The sequence below is a fragment of the Fusarium musae genome, chromosome 3 (assembly GCF_019915245.1).
Source record: "Fusarium musae strain F31 chromosome 3, whole genome shotgun sequence".
Classification (NCBI taxonomy): Eukaryota; Fungi; Ascomycota; class Sordariomycetes; order Hypocreales; family Nectriaceae; genus Fusarium; species Fusarium musae.
In genome coordinates, this window is record NC_058389.1 from 1,373,632 (window position 1) to 1,392,928 (window position 19,297).

A 19,297-nucleotide genomic window follows, 5' to 3' on the forward strand; every position below is an offset into this window, starting at 1 on the left:
ACCCCCAGCTTCCTCCTCATGTAGCTCGTCCACTTTGTACTCCCACAGTTCATTGCTCGGGGCGGGGAGGCTCGGCCTGCCATCCATTGATATATGCCATCAGCCCCATGCCAAATAGTACAACGCCAAGCATTGAGGCATAAGGTAGCGCGGCTTGGAGACGCTGGTCCTGTCCACGCACGCCACCCTTTTGGGTTGCTGGTGTGATCGTGCTGGCCCGAGACAACGTCGGTGCGTCCAACGCTTCATCAGCAGTGGCGGGGTCGACAGCCTCTGCTTCTCCAGTGGCGCTTTTAGAAACCCCAGAATCAGCGTTAGTCTCGCCAACGACAGCACCATCGACATCAGCGTCTCGCTTCCTCGACCTCGATCGAGCTTTCTTCTCAGCTGCTTCTCGAAGTGCTTCCTCAGCGCGGAGCTGAACGACCATGTGGGCGAGCGTCTTCCTATCAGCATCTCTCTCTGACTCGACACTCTCACATCGTTGCTTCCACTCTTCCATCTGCTCCTTCATATCCCGCATCTGACTCTCCATAATGTCAATTCGACTTTGAAGAGCAGCGGCTGTCTCGTGGGCAGCATCAACAACAGGAGCCTCATCATTGGCCTCTGCTTCAGGAGTTTCAGGGACAGCCTTGTCTCTTGTGGTTTCAGACACCTCTTCAGAAGCTACGCCTCCAGATACAGCTGACCCGTTCATATGCACAGTCGCAGACTCTTCCAAGCGTTTGGCGAGCTCTTCTGCTTCCTCTCGTGCACTCCTCTCCTTCTGCAGCATTTCTTCCAATTCTCGCATTCGTGCTGTTTGCGAGTCGATATCTCGCTTAGCGTTGTTGAGAGCCTCGGTCAGTTGAACGATCTGGCTGAGGTTATCAGGCCGGACAGGTGAGTTAGGAGGACCAGACTTCGGCCGCTCAGTTGGGCCACGCTTAAGTGAAGGCACATCAGGCTTCTCGGGAAGAGGCTGTTGGGGAGGGGGAGCAGGAGGATCAGAAAACCGTGCTTTGGGGTCGGCACGGAATGGTGTCGCCATCCCATTTACCATGGGTTGAGGTTTAGGGGGTTCAAGGCCTTCGGGCTTCTCAAGGTCCTTGAGGTCGTCTTTAGACAATAGTGTGTGGACGAACTGATTAGTTCGGCCCAGATCCTGTGCTTGAAGTCGAGCATTGCGCATTTCGTTCTAAGAAGAATTAGCCTAATCACTCGCAACGGATTCGGGTATGACGTACCGCAAGCCGTTTTAATATTTGGTCAGTAGCAACAGGGGTAAGGAAGAAGGGTCTTTGTTGTGCCATTCCGTTGACTTGCATGTTCATGACACCAGCGCCATTGGGCATCATACGACCGTTGCTGGCCATAGACGCATTACTGTTAGTGCGGCCTCGCAGCTGCATAGGCCCCGAAGGCATCATCATAGCGCCATTAGCTGGGTCGAGGTCGCCGAAGTTCATATCCATGACATTGCTCGATGCGCTAAGAAAGCCAGCATGTTCAACCTTGGCAGCCACTTTGTGGTGAACGACTGTTTTCTGATCTTCACTGACGATGTCGATGCCAAGCTCGAGATGATCGGAAGTCTGCAGTTCATGCGGCTCGGATTCGCGATTTTCCTGTGATAGACGAGTACCGTTGACAAAGGTTCCATTCGAGGACTTAACATCTCGAATATAGATTTTGCCATTGCGTTCCGCATAGATTTCAGCGTGTTGTCTGGACAGCACTTTACTGTCGAAGAAACCGTTGGTTGGGGTCGGGATGGTCTTTTGGTTGGTTTGTCGGCCTATACGGAGGCTTTCGGGGGCAAAAGGCACAGCGATTGTTTTCCGTTCAAAGGTGCCGTTGAGTGATAATAGATATAGAACCGGCTGGCCAGGAGGAACTTGTTCGGCACTCATGGGCCGCATCATTCCCTGAGACGTCATCTGAACCTGGCCAGGGCCGGCCTGTACAGGCCCATGGGCCGTAATCATGCCTTGACCTCTGCCAGCGGGCAGTCTAGACATGTCCTGTTGTTGAAATTCCCCTTTTCCTGGCGGCCAGGGGGCTTTCGGTTGGGGCCGTTTTCGAGGGGCGCCGTTAGCCGACCATTGGGTCAAATCTGAAGTTGAAGACAATGGAGTACCGCCATTAGCGTGGGAACCGTTCGAGGCAACCGTGGTAGCAGAAGAGTTCGAAGATGTCGAAGAAACAGACGATGATGAGTTGGATCGAGTAAGGGTCTTGCGGGGCGCGAACATGCCAATGCCACCTCGACCTTCTTCCGAATTCATTTGATGATTCCCGTTAATCGGACCCCATGCTGGTCTTGACGCGGAGAAGGTTTGTGGATTTGCGACTGCAGTCATGAGGATGATTGATGCTCAGCGTGTTGCGGCCGATAAACGCAGCGTCGAAGATATAAAAATGCCGGATGTGGTAGTAAGACGTGTGCGGCTCGCGCGCCTACGAGGCTGATGTCACTCCACCCGCAAGTCGGAGGCTAAAAGGACTTATGATGGCGGGTTTGAAGAAAAACGTTGTAGTTTTGATGAAATGCGATTGAAATTTGAATACTTCAAAGTGACTTGACGTTGCTGGTGGACAAGAAAAATCATGAGCTCGTGGCTGGGAACAGGTTTTTGGTAATGAAGAATTGAGACGATCGGCGATGGCCCGTCGGACCAGGGACAGGAGGTCAAGAGGCGAGTCGGGCCAGCGACAGCCAAGATGGGTGCTTCACTCACCAAGCACGAGGATATCGCGATGTCGGAATATGATTTCGCGTCGCAAGAGACGATAGTCTAGAAGGCTTCAGGGCCGTGAATGGGTTGATGAGAGGTTGCCGTAAGAGTGACAGTATGGGGGAGGTCTCGCTCGCTAAGCGCTGCTTGGCGTGTTGGCGTGTTCAAATTTGGAGCCCCTGGTCGACAACTCTCAGCTCAGGCACACGGAGTACAGAGCACAGTGGAGCACACGCCCAAAGACTCTGGCATGTGCTCACTGCTCGCATAACCCCAGCACCACAAGAAACAAAGGCTTGAGCGTCAGAGATTGTCTTGTAAGTGAAAGAGAATTGCCTGAAAAAACCACAAACCATCAAATGCCTCTTTCGGGTCGGAACCGCCTTGTGGAGCCATATCTTGACCCACGAGAGGGACCACGTGACGATTTCTTCACAGTAAAGATATGTCACTCTTCTGTCCCGCACTGTACGGGAGGGTGATCCGTGCCTCGAGTCCCGCACCGACCTTTCTCCGAACCCTGATTCCACTTTAGCCATTTGGCCAATGAGAGTAAGCCTTGAGAGGTCATTCGGGTTCGAGTAAAGTCGTTGTATGAAGAGAGCTTCATCAGCAATTGCTCTACTTTGCGCTGTGCCATTTCAACAAACTTCGCCGGCCACGATCGATAATCCAGCACGCGCAGTAAACCCGAAATCTTGTATAGAGACCTATCACGCTCGCAATGCCTCCCGTTGCTCCTATCAATGCTGGCCAGCATGGCCCCTCCAACGTGGATAAACGTAGGCTGATATCACTCTCATGGCACTAGGTGCTTGCTAACAAGTTCGCAGTCAAGATGGGTGCCATGATGGGTGGAAGTACGACCTACTCCTTTTTTGGTTCTCGTTCGCTCTGAAAGATACTGACATGGCATAGCTGTTGGTGTCATCATGGGTTTTGTCTTTGGTTCGTCTACAATCGGATGCGCTGTCTCAGCTCTGAGGTCATAACTAATGATGACCAGGAACTGTCAACATTTTCCGATATGGAGCCGGTCCTAACGGCATTATGAGAACTCTCGGTCAATACATGCTGGGCTCCGGAGCAACTTTTGGGTATTTCTGATACAGGCCCCAACGACTTCCACGAGTGCTAACCACGACCTATAGCTTCTTCATGTCCATTGGTAGTGTCATTCGATCCGATGCCGACCCCAAACTTCACGAAATGTACATGCGAGCTCAACGTCGGCCTATAATGTTGATGGCCAACCCCGCGTGGAGGAAATCATGAGAGCATCATATCATACGAGACGAGAGCAATACCCAGTCGACTTCGACTTCCACCCTGTGCAGTCTGGCCTCTGATGGCCGCAATCTGTAAAATACATATCAAAATTATTTCGAAATGGACCAATCTATTGTCAAGTCTCAGGCCCACCATCGATACAGTGCATCAGACCAGTCAGAGATGTCTGTTGGTCTCACGATGCAAGGGTTTTTTGTCATGCTGTCAGACCTTGCAGACCGCTGCGCTTTCCGGGTTCAAGTGACCCGATTATATGTGACTGCATTTGAAGATTACACAACAATCTTTGAGAGGCGGCGAGAGAGTTGTGGCGTTCAATATAAGCCCTTAGCCGTCCAGGTTACATTTCCTTACAGACATGATCGGCACACCACTACCCAGCATGTTGGCCTACCCCACGGCTGCCGATACGAGGGGACAACAACCACGCTCGATGTAGTCGAGCAGCTGGAAGTTCTTGACGCTTAAACTTTCCATAAGCTAACCGCTTTGGCTCATGCAATTTAGTCAATGGCGCTCAATAGCTTGTTATCGCATCCTCCTTTTTGCATATGCAGCAGGAAGTCAACCCTGCTTTTGCACAACTGGCGCCATGCTTCCTCGCTATTGGCGATCGGTCCAGTGGGCTGAGGGAATCGCCTTTTAGAGGACAGCTGAGAGCGAACGCTGAGTCTCACAACTTATGCATAGTGAACGACATCGTGCATTGACGGAATATTTCTTGGGGCGTGTGCCAGTGATTGTGCTGTTACACCGAGTTGAATCGCTTTATGCGGTCCATATGGAAGCATGATCACATGCCTTTGAAGCTGACATGCTGACTTTGCTAGGCTCATTGATGTCTGGATTACTATCTCTCGACATTACGAGGTTATTGATCGGTCGATCGTAATTGGCGCTTTCATAGCACCAATTACCAAATGAGGAATCGCCCGGCTTACACGCTTTTGAGTTGTTGGAGCTTGCTGTTGTTGGGCTGCATCGTGCAGTCGCCAATTATGACTGAGCAAACTCAAGACAAGGTTAAATCTACTCGATCGATCCTTGCCCTTCTACACACAGTCAGAAATAGTTGGAAAGGCGGTTGCCTTCAGGGCATCAACCAATGCTTGAACTGTATTTTCTGACGCTTGCTTCGCGAGGTGGCACTAGCTTATCACGTTTGGTACCAACGCCAATATCAGTAACTTTTGCGGGCAATCTTTTCGTATTTCTACTCGAATTACTTACTGCTTAAGCTCAATTGGGCCCACTGCGTTTCTTTTACGTACCTGACTACGCAGAATAACGGTCTGCCTGAAACGCCCGTTCAGCTGTCTAGGATCATTGCATCTGTTGGGCAGGACCGGCTTCGATCTGGGTATACCCCAGTTGCAAATCATCAAAAGTGCTTAACCATAACACGGCAAGTCGAGATACGGATGTTCAAGATGTGCGACCTAGTGGAGATCTCGTGTCTATTTCCGCATCCATTGTCTAAGGCTGAGGCAACTAAGACAGCGGCGGCCATTCCGCCACACCCCAATATCCCTACCACAACATCCTCACATCATGGGTCGGTGAAGCTTAACGTCTCCTCTCTGATAGGGCAATTTGCTTTTACGAATTGCACTTCATGGTGTGCTGACCGTCATCATGGCTTGCAGCTGTCCTGGTGCATGTAAGGCCTCGCCATGTGGTCCTCTCACCAAGCTCTAGTCCTCAACATCACTACAACACCTCTCATGGATATGGGACTCAGCTATGCAGGCTTAGTCCATGATAACCGAGAGTAGTCAAGGTTGATCCGTATGCGATCGCCCGTTTCTCGCAGATGAGGCTTGATCCCGCGGGTCATCGGCACATGCCTTGTCCTAGGATAGAAGTTCTTTCTGCAGTGGCTGTCGATGGACTGAGCTCGTCAACACGCCCCTCTTGACTATATAGACCAGTGTTGGTTCCTGTAAGAAAATCGGATATCTCAGCAACCTTCCTCCTTGGAGACTCCAAGTCCGCTGTGCAGTATGGGCAATACCAACAGCAGTCCATTCAATCTCGGGGACCTGGGACAATTGTCCCAGCTGCAGACCAATGGGTAAGGCACTGTGCTTCCGAATATCTGTATACATGAACTGATCTATTAATAGGGAGTCCTCGTATGGCACGTTTGATGCACCTGACCTGCCAACTTTCCTGACTGACAACCCTACCCCTAATGGCTATCCTTGGAGTACCATGAATTCCCAAACCAATTACTATCAGGACCAACCAAATACTGGAGTCATTAGGAGGTACGACTTCACTGTCAGTCGGGGAACCATCGCCCCCGATGGATATGAGCTGTCCACAATCCTCGTGAACGGGCAATTTCCTGGGCCCCTGATTGAAGCAAACTGGGGTGACACCATCCAAGTCACTGTTCATAACGACTTGGACGATGAGGGTGTCTCCTTGCATTGGCATGGTATTCTTCAGAAGGGAATGCCGTGGGAAGATGGCGTTCCGGGTGTAACCCAATGCCCGATCCCACCTAAAAAGAGTTTCACGTATCAGTTTCTGGCTGACCTGTATGGAACAAGTTGGTACCACTCTCATTATTCCGCTCAAGTTGCTGCTGGTTTATTCGGTCCAATGGTCATATATGGACCACGAGAAAAGAAAGACTACGACATCGATATTGGGCCTATTATGTTGAGTGATTGGTACCACAAAGAGTATTTCGACCTTGTTGAGGAGATAATGAAACCCGGCGGTAATGGAGTTGTTTTCTCTGACAGCAACCTCATCAACGGAAAGATGAACTTCAACTGTTCCAGTGTAGCACCTGGAGACAAGACGCCCTGCAAAAGCAATGCTGGTATCTCCAAATTTCGCTTCAAGCGTGGTAAAGTCCACCGCTTACGTCTCATCAACCCAAGTGCCGAAGCCATACAACGATTTTCTATTGATGGTCACACAATGAAGGTCATAGCGAATGACTTTGTTCCAGTTCAACCGTATGATACCAAAGTTGTAACTCTTGGAGTTGGCCAACGGACAGATGTACTGGTCAGAGCTAACGGCAAATTGGACTCATACTGGATGCGAAGCAACATTTCTGCCATCTGTAGTCTGGGTCATGCCCCAGCTGCCCTTGCGGCAATATACTACGACAATGCAAATCAGAAAAAAGCACCCAAATCACAGGCTTGGGACATCCCTGATCCGGGGACTTGTGCCAACGATGATTTGAGTGTCACAAAGCCCGTGATGAAGCTGCCTTTGCCTCCAGCTGACAAGACTATTGAGCTTGATATTGGTTCATTCAAAAATGCAAGCAATGTCACGCTCTGGACGTTGGGAGGAGTGGCTGCAAGGACAAACTACAACAGCCCAACCCTGCTCCTCAGCAAACTTGGCAATCACACATTCGACCCTGAATGGAACGTGATAAATACTGGAAAGGCAAAGAGCGTGAGAGTGGTTGTCAATAACAAGACTCCTGTGGCGTGAGTACTCAACAAAATTGATGCGGCTTCTTACAGTTGCTGACAATGAATTCTGCCCAGGCATCCAATGCACTTACACGGCTTCAACATGTATGTCCTACATGAGGGGCCAGGTTCCTGGGACGGAACAATCATAAACAGACACAACCCACAGCGTCGCGACGTCGTTCAAATTCGGGGCAATGGTCACCTCGTCATACAGTTTGATGCCGGAGAAAATCCGGGTACGTTTACCTCCCCTGGCTCACTCAGCCTTATAATAATCACCCCTTTCTACGGTCACGGTTGCATCGTGCTGACGTGCATTTGCTCATAGGTGTATGGCCGTTCCATTGCCACATCGCGTGGCACGTCTCAGCTGGATTTCTCACGCAATTTCTCACGAATCCAGATCAAGTCAAGAAACTACGTATACCGAACGTGGTGGCTGAGACGTGCCGGCAGTGGGGACACTGGACACTCTCAAATATCCCGGCACAGATTGACAGTGGACTGTAAGCAAATGTATCCTAAAGGATGGAAAGACTCAGGACCTTTATCATAAGGGTTAAAAAGCTTAGGTAATTTGGCCTAAGCTTAGGAGAGGCTTTACCGATTTCAATTTGGCATCCTCTTCTAAAGTCTTATGATTTCTTACTCCCCAAGAGCCTGGAATGTCTGTCTTCTCTTCGTTCCTTGTCATTATTTCTCAAGGTTGGTGTCGGTCTGTATGATGAGTATGATATGATGATATAAGATCAGGGCCAGTCTGATTCAGGGTATATTCTCGTATATAAGGATACTCTATAGCAAAAGCTACAGGACATGTTAAGCAACAAGGAGCTTGGTAGCATGATAATGAATGATAACCTAATTCTTTCATTAGACTGACTCTCGCATTGATCTAGTCAATGCGGACTATCTATGTAACCGTACCCTATTGCATTTCATCGTGATCAACATAAAGAAACTCGTCTAGTCATTTGCCCTCATTTTATAAAGAGCAGGAAGTTGCATCCTTTTACACCGACCCCGTTTTCGTACACCTTTAAGTATCTGTACTCATAGTACTTAAGGACCAACTACTTCTCCTTGTCGCTGAGAGCCGCTGGTACAGTTCCCTCTCTTGTAGCCTCTGCCTTTGATGTCTCTGCCTTCAGTGGCTCTTCTTCAGGGGTTTGTGGCTTAGGCGGCTCTGTGACTAAAGACTCTGCCTTGCTCGCCTCGGCCTCGAGCTGCTCAACATGAGCTCGATCTAGTTTTGGTTGTTGAGCCTTGGGCGCCCCCTTGGTGTCATTTTCCAATTCTGTAGTAGCTGTAGTTGTTTCTGATTCGCGTTGCTTGTCATCGTCCTTTGGCGTTTCCGAGACAGTGGGACCATCCTTGTGCTTCGTGGGCTCCTTTTCCAAGGGCACGCCTTCGTCGCTCTCGTCAATAACGACAGCACCAACTTCGGCGGCTAAGCGCTCAACCTCATCTTGTACATCATCCTTCTCTCTACCGCCGAGCTGTCGATCTGCCTCGGCATCGCCCACGGTCTGCCTCCAGAGCTTCTCGAGCTCGTCTCGCCAGCCAAGCGCATCAGCAAGCTTGCGAATACCGGCATCGCAATCGCCGAGTTCCATCACATCATCAGATCGGGTTCCAATTTGTCCCACCTTTTCCATGTTGAAAAGGACACGGGGCTTGCCCTCTTGCGCCATGCCTGGGAGAGCAGCGAAGGGGTAAACGCTGAGACTGGTACCCACGATCAAGACTAGATCGGCCATGGCTACTTGATACGTATTGTTGTCGAATACCTTGGGCAGAGCTTCCCCAAAGAAGACGATATCTGGCTTGACAAGTCCCTTGCACCCGTCCTTGTCGCAATGGGGAACCTTGCCTCCAAAGACATGCTCCTTCATCTTCTCATCCGGGTATTCCTCCTTGCACTCGATGCAGCGCTGTGTCGCAAAGCTTCCATGGGCCTCAATGATCTTGTCCGAAGGTACTCCAGCTACGCGCTCAAGGCAATCGATGTTCTGTGTGAAGAGCATCTGAAGAAGACCCTTGCGGGCGAGGAGGGCGATGAAGGCATGGGAGACGGTCGGAGAGAATTTCCCTGGGTATAATTCGTTTGCTAGAACATAGAAGGGCTCGGGGTGATTGCGAAAGTAAGAGATATCGAAAACGGCTTCGGCGTAAGGCAGATTGAGGCGGGCAAGATTGGCGTAAAGACCTGTTCCGGGCGATCGAAAGTCGGGGACTGATAGCTTTATTAGACATGTTTTTAGTTCTGATGTCAGTTCAATTACTCACTTCCGGCAGCAGTGGAGATACCAGCGCCAGTCAAGACGACAATTCTCTTGCTCCGACCCGTTTTGATATACTCGGCGACAGCATCAAGGCTTCGCTCAGTGAGTGTGACGGGCGGGCCGCCATAACTCATAGAGGACTCTTCCTGGCCCATTTTGCGATTAAACCAGCGAGGGCCACGCGGTCCAGGCTTGTTCTTGTTTTTGCGTCTTCGACCTATTTTGACGGCAATGGAAGCAAAAATAATGCTGCTTCTTCTAGAGATGCTGATTGCGCATGCATGCAGAATGCAGGATGCGAGTAACGTTAGGCGGGCGTCAAGGTGGGGGGTATTCTGATTTACATCATTTTTTACTTGCAGTCTTATCGATAAGGATGTAAGTGAGATTGATGAAAGCAACAAAGGAACGAGTCGCAGCCTAGACAAGATCCATTGTCATTGCTAATACGTTTTCCTGATAGGATGGATGCATATGTTGACATCATGTCATCATCGACGCAGTCATCTGAATAAACGCCAAGGCTGTTGCATGCACTTCACATAGAAACCTAAAGGCCCGCATGAGAAGACTTTAGAATGGATTAGACAAAATATGTATAATTTCATACATTTTGAACAGTCCCGGTATGACTGACTTCCCGCAACTTTAATCTTGTGGCAATAATTATGCTATGGCTGTTGTTCATGGCCTCCATGGCCGCTCATCATAGATGGCCCAGCACCAGCTGTCAGGGCTTGAACCCATTCAAGATTTTAAGTTGAAGACGATGTAATTCAGACAATCCCACCTTGACGACAAACGCCTCGTCAAAGGTCTATAAGCGAAAGTGATAACGAGCAAGCCGATCCGCCCGCTTTCCATGACAAATTTCAGGCCCAGTCCAATCCCAGTCCAATTCTGCACACCAACGCCTAGCAATGCGATAATTCCCTTTACGCCCATTTCCACCCTTTCCAGTGATCTTTTCCTGGCCAATTTCACTAGCCGTGGCGCTCACGAGCAGCAGCGAACTGCTCCTCCTGTAGACGAGCGAGTTCCTCCATGGACATGCCACTGTTGGCAAACTTATCTGCCTTCTTCTCTCGACCCTAGCTATTGTTAGTCTTTGCCAAATCTGCAGAGGGGAAGTTGTAGGCTTGCCTTTTGGACTTCCTTGTGCTCAGCTGCTGCCTCGAGAACAGCAGGGACCATGTCAGTGAAGCCTAGTTGCTCGAGAGCTTTCGTAATGTGATCGCAAGCGATAGTCTTCTTTGCTTCCTTCTCAGAGATCTCGTTCGCCTCTGAAGAAATAAGGGTAATGAACTCGACACAGCATTCAATTAAGAGATCGCGGGCCTCCTTAGCGAATGCCACGCCTGCGGACGGGGGGAGAATTTCAGATACGATTTTTTGAACAGTAGCTGCAACTCAGTTAGTGAATGATTTTTCTAATAGGAGGAGCACTGTGACATACCTTTCGGGAGCGACAAATCGTCGTTACCTATAAGACACAGTTGTTAGCCAAGGGTCTTGAAACAGACATGAAGAGCAGACCAAGAGTTCCACTGTCATATTTGAGCCAGTATCTGGTTGACGCTGGTAAAGGCATCGTGGGAGACAAATCGTAAAAAGAAATATGAAATCGGTAGAGTATTTGAGATAGACCGTAAAGTTTGAGATGAAAAGTAGGTGCGAAAATGTGCTATGTGTGTAAAGTGTCGATAGTGATGAAAAGGGGGGTTTCAAGATATTGAACATGATGAGAAACTTCTCGGTAGAAATCAACATAAATAAAAGTTGAGAGAATATTATTCACAACGCCGTAACTTCCAACCGACAGTGACGCATTGTCGTGATGGTCAATGAAGACGGAAGGTGCGTATATAAACGGGACGAGCAAGAAACACAAGAACAAATGAACAAATAAAAATTAAAGAAAATACTTGCCTCCAAACTCGTGATCAGACATCTTGAAGAAGCAAAAATCAGTGAATCAGGGTGGTGATGGAAGGGTGTTTGCGGTTGACTGCGTTAGTATTTTGGAGTTATGACTGAGTATACACCAAAGACGCGGTTATGCAGAGACGGTGGCTGGCCGAGTGCAACGCGAAGACAAAGTCCCAGAGAGCAATAAATGTAACAAAAAATATAAGATGAGATAAACGAGGTCTTTTAGTGATGTATGTATCCGTTGAGAAGCGTGTATGTTTCACTGTTGTTTGAGTGCTGTTGTTTTATATTGGATATTGATGATGAGCTTCACTTTTGCTTGTCAGGCTGAGAAGGAGACAGACGGGTGGGATGGTTACTCAGGCCCATGAGTGGTGGGGCAAGCCTCTTTTGTATCTGAAGAGCTGCTGTGTTTTTTTTCTTGCGCCGCGCTTGTAGCCAAGTCTCCACCTGGAATTTCATTTGCTCAGTGGAATTTCATTCATGGCAGTGCCTCGAGCACCAATGGAGGAGCCTCAGGTCCCAAGGCTGCTGCCCGTAATTGGTGTCTCCATTTCCAGCCACACGGGGCGCGTCTTTTTGGTTGTGCACGGACCAGTTATGCACCTATTTCAGAACTTCCATCTTTTGAAAATTTCCTATTCCTTCATCAACACATTCCTTTTCTCCCTCCATTCTCTACAAACATGCCACAACGCTCAGATCGAGCAACGGCTTTGTCTAGGCGGCGCCAATAGCGCCTGCCAACTTGCTATACCTCAAAAATACTCGCTTTATGCGTTGCTTTCGCTCGAGTGCAGCCGCGAATTCTTCGGGTAAGTCTCTCTTTGTTCTCCCTCCACCAACTCGCATGAAGAGATATGTTGTCGCCCCAGGCTGAGGAGGTTCGACAAGCCTCCTGTGCTGATTGACTTCGTCCTGTGCCAAATGGACAGAACTGATTGATCCCAATCGTCTTTGTTTCATAGCTTGAACATCGCAACCCGATCAAGGGCTAATCAACTCAAAGTTTAGGCTGCACTCTCTCACCCATGCTGTAAGACTCCCTTCAGCATCTTTACACCCCTCCGATACGCCGTGATGCACTTTGCTATCTGGTACTATCAAATACCGACTCTCATGACGGATAAAAACGATAGCCTGAGCGCATTCGACTGCACGCTTGCTTTAGATAACATGTTGGAACGTGGAACTAACATGCGACGAGGCAGCTGCCACGAACATCACGTCTTTGGACTCGGTTACATGCGACAAATCAGCATCAGGTAAGAACAAACTTGTATTTCTTTCTACTACCAACATCAAATGCTATGATGAAGAAACTTACATTCCATGCTAAATCCGAATGTCCATGTGGAGCAAACTAAGAGCTTTTCATCTTTCGACTGACTTGCATTTGTCTTTCTATCTTTTATCTACTTAAAATTATATGCAAAGACATTAAGCTAACACTGCTTGAGATATCCAGGTACTTCCAACATCCCTAAGCTAAAACCTATTCTTGGTATGCTTCGACCTCTGGTGAGTTCCATCTGCATAATTGTTAGTCTTTGATGTCATAGTATGTTGTGTGACACGTACGAGAAGAATTTGCCGCTCAGCTCTTTGAGCGGGTCTGCGACAAACTTTGCCATAACAGTCCCTGGCTGCTCGGGCTTGAGCAGGATACCCTTTTCTTTCGCTTCGACGAAGGAATCGTATTGTGCCTTGTTCATTGATGATTGGCCTTCTGATCTCAGTACTCCTTGCATCTCAGTGTCGACTCGACCTGGTGCAATAGCAACGCTAGTGATGTCAGGCTCTTCGAGCGCAATGTGAGCCGAGACAGAATTGTAGACAGCCTTTGATGAACCGTAACTTGACCAGGCGGCATATTGCTTGGCTGCTGCTCCTGACGACACCCAGACAATGCAGCCTTTGGATTTGCGCAGCTCTTGGATCGCAGCTTGGGCCTAGTTTTGTCAGTGTTCATGCTCGTAAAAGGACTGGACGAAGATCCCCTTACCAAGGCAATACCGCTGAAGACGTTGATGTCATAAATCTTCTTCCACTCTTCGAGCGTGGTGTCTGCAAACTTCTTGGGCGCCAACATGCCATGGTTGATAACCAGGCCATCAACCTTGCCGAACGAGGATACAGCAAGGTCAACAAGCTTTGAAGGCAGCTAGAAAGCACATATCAGCCTCGTAAATCCTAGGCTTTCAATTGGGTTACTCACCTGAGGTTCGACAACGTCTCCAGCAATGAATTGGACCTGTTCAGGGTGCGATTTCTTCAACCACTCCAATGGTTCAGATGATCGAGCTGTAATAACAACCTTGTGGGATTGGTTAAGTAGATAACGGGTAATGGCGGCGCCAATACCCTTACTGGCGCCTGTAACAATGAAGACTTTGGAGGTCATGTTGAGGAATATGCTGTGTAACTGATATTGTTGCTTTTCAGTGAGTATCCGTAACTTGGCACCTTTTTGAAGCTCAAGAGAGTGGGGGTTTCGTGATGAGTGATGGTGGGGTCAATTTTGGAGCTCCAATTCTGCCTACCCTGTATCATCGTCACTCACGTCATCGGTTCTTTCTTGGTAATAGCCCGCCTGCATCAGCTGAGATCTTGTTCGGTTTTATCAATTATACAATAGATTTTTAATCATAATTCTTGATCCCAATGGCCTCGACAGTGATAGTTGGAGGTGGTATAATCGGCATCGCGACAGCTTATTACCTCTCGGAACATCAACCAGGCTCAAGCATCCACCTTGTTGACTCGTCGGCAATGCTATTCGCCTCAGCATCAGGCTACGCTGGTGGATTTCTGGCGAGGGACTGGTTCCATCAAGATCTTGCGTCTTTAGGAGCACTGAGTTTTGGCGAACATGAGAAATTGGCAAAGCAGTTTAATGGGAGGGAGAAATGGTTGTATGCCAAGTCTGTGACTGTGAACTATGAGCTACCGAGAAAAAAATCCAAGGGCTCGACAGGTCAGGACTGGTTACGTGAGGGAGGGAGTCGTGCGGATGTAATAGAGGAGAGAGGAGAGGTTAAGGACAGGAATAGCCCACCTTGGCTGAGGCGTATCAAGGGTGATGCTCTCAGCTTGGTTGATAATGGTGAAGGGACAGCTGTTCTGTAAGTTACTGTCATTTGGGACGGATATGCTCTAACAAATCATGTCTATAGAGACCCTCTAAGACTATGTCAGTTTCTCCTGGAAAGATGCCGAGCAGCGGGTGTACGGATACATAACCCTGCCGTCATTCTAAATGTAGGCGCCGACTGCCATGATGAGTTATCATATGTCCGCATCGGTTACACAGACTGCTCCTCAGAGACACATATCCCAGCTACGCGAATACTTGTATGTACCGGAGCGTGGACCCCGAGTGTTTTGGAGTCCATGTTTCCCGGATCATCTATCCACATACCCGTGGTGCCGCTCGCAGGACACTCACTCGTTGTACGAAATCCCTCAGATATCGGCGATACGTACCACTCTGTATATACAAGCATGGAAGATTTCTCACCAGAGATTTATGCTCGACCAAATGGACATATCTGGCTCGGTGGCGTGAACACATCTCTCCGACTGCCACAGTTAGCAACAGGTGCGAAACCCATGGATGCGCCACTTGAGAAGTTGAAGAACCTGGGGAGGCAGATCATAAAAACTGATGGTGGTGAGCTGGAGGTTTTACGGACAGGCTTATGCTTTAGACCTGTCTCGGAACGAGGAACACCCTACATCACACGAATAGAGGATGTAGATCTACGGCAAGGCTACAGGACACGGAAAGGAAGCGATGGTGGCGTCTATGTAGCGACAGGGCATGGGCCATGGGGGATCAGCTTGTCGCTAGGAACAGCGAAAGTTATGGCTGAGATGATGCAGGGAAGAGTGTTAAGTGCCGATATCAGTAAGTTGGGATATTGGCCGTGATCAAAGCTTGGGTAGTTGAGCTGGATACAAAGAAAGCTACATAGAGGTTCGGATATATGAATAGCATCATAGCAAGGAGTTAACTGAAAGAGCCTTTCATTGCACCTGAAACGGTGAGTTAATTTCCTTGCAACTAATCTATCAGACTCGCATCCATGCAAAGCACTCATATGACGCCCAGACCATTCCATTGGTAGCAACTCGACATCCTGGTGATGAACTCATCATAAACTAAGGATATCTTATGATATCCTTAGAGTATATTAGCGAGAGAAGAATGCCATCGCCTTTTGTTGGGACGAAATCCACGGGTACCGTGAGCAGTCAACTGATCCGCAATAAACTCTGGCATGGCTTGCTGGAAACGGAGATTGGCGGCGTCCAGCTGAGTCCCAGTGATAGCTTTGGTTGCCAGTGCCTTGTGAAAATCTCGATACTGCGAAGGTATGTCTGACCACTCCTCCTCGTTCAACGTAACCGAAAGTTCAAAGCCGGCATCTCGCAAAGGAGCCGTCGCCTTTGCAAGTCCGATGAAGTCTCTCCAGGGAAGATGCATGTGTATCTGAAGTTTCATCTTGTCCGCGAGTGCAACCAGTTCTTTCACCTAGAAGTAAAAATGGAATTCCGCGTTGGTCTTGGCACCGTGAGGATAATCAATCTCCTTCCAGATGTTGAGTGATTCTGATCTGATACAACTCTCTTTTGCCAATAGAATAACAGCTCTCGCGTGAATTTGGGGCATTTGTGATCTGTTGAGGGAGAAGAACGCGGCACAATAAAGTGATAGTTCGTGAACGGACTCGTTAGTTTTCGAGGCAGTTCGAGCAAAGGGGGGTTGATTTGTGCCCTTTTCCAATCCCTTCACATAGCGGCAAAGGTATTCACCGCATAATTTAGGCATACCGTAAGCGAACAAGTCATTTGTGGTCGTGTCTTTGGTGTTTGGAGCTGGCATGGTCGAGCGAGTGTAGACTTGGACCCTGCGTTCCTCGGGCTAGATGTGGTTCTCTTCGTGATGCAGAACACCCGCGTCTGCTGTAGTAACGCCTGAGCAAGACACCGAAATAGTAGAATCAGAGCTGCAGGCCTTGAGTGGTCGATATCCATTGGGATGGTTTCCGCATGCACTGCATCAGCAAATTGGGCGGTGTATTGAGAAGTAGCATGGAAGGACTCGGATCGCTTCCGAGCCGGCTACGTTATAGGGTCAGAGAAGTTTCATCGGTGCCGGATAGTCGAGAATGCTTACGCTGTGATGGAGATCCATGATGGCCTATTTGATGCTTTTCAGGTGCGGAGTTTAGGATTCATGCTTTCTCCTTTTTACAGAATGACGGGCGCACAAGTCTGAGATATATGTCAGGCAGTGCGAAGGAATGAAAGGAGAAAGAGACTTTATGCAATTGGAAAAGACTAGGCTTACCAAGTGCCATGTTTCTCACTTCTTGAAGTGGCCGTGTGAAGAGAACGAGGACCTGGCTGGGTAGCTGTGTCAACGAAGGGGCCAGGTGTAAACATGAAGAAGATATAGCAACAGGAGCAAGAGATCAGTGAGGGGTAATTTAATACAAAAGTTCAGACGAAACTGCAAAACTGTGCTCTGCCAGGTCACGCACAAGTGACTGCCACATCTATACCTAGGTAGCTTAATGTTCTGATAGATAGTCATAGCCTCTTGAAGAGCCACTGAAATAGCCATTTTGAAGGCACCCTAAGTCTATCCTAAATTTGCCCAAGTTTATATAAATCCTCATCACTTAGGATAGAAATCATCACTTGTCTCTGCCTATTGTAGACTCTTTTGTACTGTGAGTTGACATCTTTCATATTTTTGTTTCGTTAGACATATAATCTATCTTAATTTTGTCTCATGGAATTGATAGAAGCTTCTATTTCACAAGACAACCGCGAAGTTTCTTGATATCTTCGCTCCCGGCCCTACAGCATCCACCGACTAAGATGGTAGGCCACTTTCCTCTATCCTCCGTAGACTTCACAACAGTCTCGAGTTGGCTTTCCCAAGAGGAGCGCCTGTGGGTATCAATGCCGTCTGGCACCTCCCACTTTTGTGTGGTTGTGTTGTAAACCTCTCCATTTGTCCCGTCAGGGTACAGCACTAGAGCAGGCCATTCAGTAATCTTGCCGCTCTCGATCAAGCCTGAGACCGTGCGCTCAAAGATTTGAAGGAGCTGGTCAAGCTTATCGACCTTGGTGCAGTTGATACCGATACCCCACGGCAACTTGGATGAGACCTCGGGATCCAGCATGGCCTCCACAGCGGCCTCAATGGTGTTGCCATCGGGCATTTTGACGTCTTTCTCAGGTGACAGACACGCAGTCCAGTAAGGAAGGTCAGATAGTGTTGGTGTCGCAGCGAGAGCTTTGCGCATGGCAATAATCTCGTCAACGCGGGGAATAGTCTCAAGGGCAACATAACCCACTCGCTTCTGTATATCAGAAACCTCAACGAAGACGCCCAATCGCTCACGGTGCCATGCCTCCAAATCAGCCAGGGAGTTGTGCTCAGCATCGTATTTCCCGCTATACTCCTGACCTGGAATCATGCAAGCTCCATAAGGTCCAATGCTCAACGCAACACAGCCCTTGTCCCCCGCAGCACGCTGAGCAATACTAACAGCATCATCCAAGAACCGAGGAACAGTTTCGCGAGGAATTCCCTCAGGGAAATCCTCAGTGCGGGTGTCGGCGAAACCATGAAGCGAAACTTGATATGTCGCTGTGAGGAGCACGTCAACTGGGACAGCTCCGAAATCGCTCTGACATGATTGGAGAGTGGATTGGTCAGAAACAAGCAAATGAGAGGACCAGAGCGGCGTTGAACGGGAGAAAGTGATAGAGTACTTGGACTCGAGAGAGGTACCGAGACCACCGTCAAGAATGAGAATTTTGGACGGCATTTTTATGTTTGGTTGTTGTGTTGAGGTTGAGTTTGTGCCCACTCTGTCTAACTAAAGAAAAGAGAAAACTAGTGGATTGTCAAGACGCCCTTTGATGAGCACGAGTCCTTAGTCGGGAATAACATCATCTAGTCAAAGAAAATTGCTTATTATTGCAGAATAAAGATTACTTAATATCTATTCAAAAGACTGATCTGACTGGTGAAGTTGTTTAAAACAATATTGCTGTCAAGTAATTCTCGTCTAAGGCTTAATCGCAGAAACAACCTGGTGATGCTAAATGAGGTTTCATTAGACCACCTCTCAGGTCATATGGATCATCTGAACGATAAGAAGAGGGTAAAAGAAGTCCATTGATCAGTTGCTAAAGACATATATTCCGAGCTAATGGGCACTGTCCCTGAAATGCTGTATTTCGAGGACATTGCCACTATATATGTCCAGGCCCTTTGCAGGCCTCTGTGTTCGCTGAAAGGTAATGAAGCACAGCTAATTGTATAGAAATAAGGGACAAGCCTTTGGTAAGTATTTGGTGAGTGTTCAGATTCAGCATGAGTGCAGGGACACTGAACAAGGCTAGAAGACCTCACCCATTCAGTCATCTTGAGTGTTCCAAGATGCATTATCATTGTTCAAGACGGAAAGAATCCGTCGAACAGCTGCATGAAATATTTAAAGCGAACCCTCATTCACTGTAACTCCTGTCTCTTGTCATCCTTAGATCAGTCTCATCCGATCGACGATATCACCTATAACCATACAAC

The 19,297-nt window shown here is 48.5% G+C and overlaps 7 protein-coding genes across 7 annotated transcripts; 2 read left to right on the plus strand and 5 right to left on the minus strand.

Moving 5' to 3' along the window:
- Positions 1 to 49: 49 nt before the first annotated feature.
- Positions 50 to 2,345, minus strand: J7337_003896 (uncharacterized protein; the record flags this gene model as incomplete). The annotated part of the gene is made up of 2 exons (XM_044821604.1): positions 50 to 1,180; positions 1,230 to 2,345. The coding sequence occupies 2 exons, from the start codon at positions 2,343 to 2,345 to the stop codon at positions 50 to 52; spliced, it is 2,247 nt and encodes a 748-aa protein (XP_044682937.1).
- Positions 2,346 to 3,444: 1,099 nt separating this feature from the next.
- On the plus strand, positions 3,445 to 3,995 carry J7337_003897 (uncharacterized protein; the record flags this gene model as incomplete). Its single annotated transcript, XM_044821605.1, has 4 exons — positions 3,445 to 3,502; positions 3,554 to 3,580; positions 3,727 to 3,817; positions 3,872 to 3,995. The coding sequence occupies 4 exons, from the start codon at positions 3,445 to 3,447 to the stop codon at positions 3,993 to 3,995; spliced, it is 300 nt and encodes a 99-aa protein (XP_044682938.1).
- A 2,018-nt stretch (positions 3,996 to 6,013) lies between these two features.
- J7337_003898 (uncharacterized protein) lies at positions 6,014 to 7,481 on the plus strand (the record flags this gene model as incomplete). The annotated part of the gene is made up of 2 exons (XM_044821606.1): positions 6,014 to 6,084; positions 6,137 to 7,481. 2 exons carry the CDS (start codon positions 6,014 to 6,016, stop codon positions 7,479 to 7,481), a joined length of 1,416 nt encoding a protein of 471 aa, XP_044682939.1.
- Positions 7,482 to 8,538: 1,057 nt separating this feature from the next.
- On the minus strand, positions 8,539 to 9,905 carry J7337_003899 (uncharacterized protein; the record flags this gene model as incomplete). Its single annotated transcript, XM_044821607.1, has 2 exons — positions 8,539 to 9,701; positions 9,755 to 9,905. 2 exons carry the CDS (start codon positions 9,903 to 9,905, stop codon positions 8,539 to 8,541), a joined length of 1,314 nt encoding a protein of 437 aa, XP_044682940.1.
- Positions 9,906 to 10,733: 828 nt separating this feature from the next.
- J7337_003900 (uncharacterized protein) lies at positions 10,734 to 11,341 on the minus strand (the record flags this gene model as incomplete). The annotated part of the gene is made up of 3 exons (XM_044821608.1): positions 10,734 to 10,841; positions 10,903 to 11,153; positions 11,287 to 11,341. 3 exons carry the CDS (start codon positions 11,339 to 11,341, stop codon positions 10,734 to 10,736), a joined length of 414 nt encoding a protein of 137 aa, XP_044682941.1.
- Positions 11,342 to 13,177: 1,836 nt separating this feature from the next.
- J7337_003901 (uncharacterized protein) lies at positions 13,178 to 14,086 on the minus strand (the record flags this gene model as incomplete). The annotated part of the gene is made up of 4 exons (XM_044821609.1): positions 13,178 to 13,214; positions 13,264 to 13,634; positions 13,688 to 13,846; positions 13,901 to 14,086. The coding sequence occupies 4 exons, from the start codon at positions 14,084 to 14,086 to the stop codon at positions 13,178 to 13,180; spliced, it is 753 nt and encodes a 250-aa protein (XP_044682942.1).
- A 3,418-nt stretch (positions 14,087 to 17,504) lies between these two features.
- J7337_003902 (uncharacterized protein) lies at positions 17,505 to 18,533 on the minus strand (the record flags this gene model as incomplete). The annotated part of the gene is made up of 1 exon (XM_044821610.1): positions 17,505 to 18,533. One exon carries the CDS (start codon positions 18,531 to 18,533, stop codon positions 17,505 to 17,507), a length of 1,029 nt encoding a protein of 342 aa, XP_044682943.1.
- Positions 18,534 to 19,297: the final 764 nt, after the last annotated feature.